At 78.2% G+C, this 679-nt stretch overlaps 1 protein-coding gene across 1 annotated transcript in view; it reads left to right on the forward strand.

The window, feature by feature from the left end:
* Positions 1–245: 245 nt before the first annotated feature.
* Positions 246–679, forward strand: part of WNT16 (Wnt family member 16) — an 11,743-nt gene continuing 11,309 nt past the window's right edge. Inside the window, exons 1-2 of the mRNA XM_026067031.1 lie at positions 246–343; positions 424–674. Of these exons, the coding sequence (XP_025922816.1) occupies positions 246–343; positions 424–674 (349 nt within the window). The remainder of the gene's footprint in view (positions 344–423; positions 675–679) is intronic.

Here is a 679-nt window from a genome sequence, read left to right on the forward strand (position 1 = left end):
CTCACCTTGAAGGGAATAAAACTCTCCCAATGCTTCCCTTCCTGCCGCCCTCGCCGGGAGCCCAGCCTCCCCGGCAGGGCCGTCAGCCGGCCCGGGCTGCCTGCCCCCTGCCCCCCGAGGAGCCGAGAGCGGAGTAAGGGGCAGCGACTCGCCACGGTGCCCCTCGGAGCCTCCTGCCCGGGGGCCCGGAGGCGAGCAGCGGCGCCGCGGGCCGAGGCTGCCCGGCGGGGCTCCATGCGCCGGCCATGGGGCGCGGGGCTGCCGTCGGACGGCCGCGCCGGCGCCTGTTGTGGGCTGCGCTGCTGCTGGTGCTCTGCCCCGGCGCCGCCGGCGGCAACTGGATGTGAGTAGCGGGGCGGGAGGGCGGCTGCGCCGCGCCGCGCCGCGCCCGGCCCGGCGCTGACGGTGGGGCTGCTTCTGCAGGTGGCTGGGCATCGCCTCGGCCGGCGCGCCGGAGAAGCCGGGCTGCGCCAGCCCGCCGCTGAGCGGCCGCCAGAAGGACCTGTGCGAGAAGAAGCCGGAGCTGGTGCCCGCCATCCGCGAGGGAGCGCGCCTCGGCCTCCAGGAGTGCCGCAGCCAGTTCCGCCACGAGCGCTGGAACTGCCGCCCGCCGCCCGCCGCCCGCCGCGGCCTCCCCGCCGCCGCCGCCGCCTTCGGGCACCAGCTCAGCAGCGGTGAG

This window comes from Apteryx rowi, unplaced genomic scaffold (assembly GCF_003343035.1).
Source record: "Apteryx rowi isolate R43461 unplaced genomic scaffold, aptRow1 scaffold_252, whole genome shotgun sequence".
NCBI classification, from domain to species: Eukaryota; Metazoa; Chordata; class Aves; order Apterygiformes; family Apterygidae; genus Apteryx; species Apteryx rowi.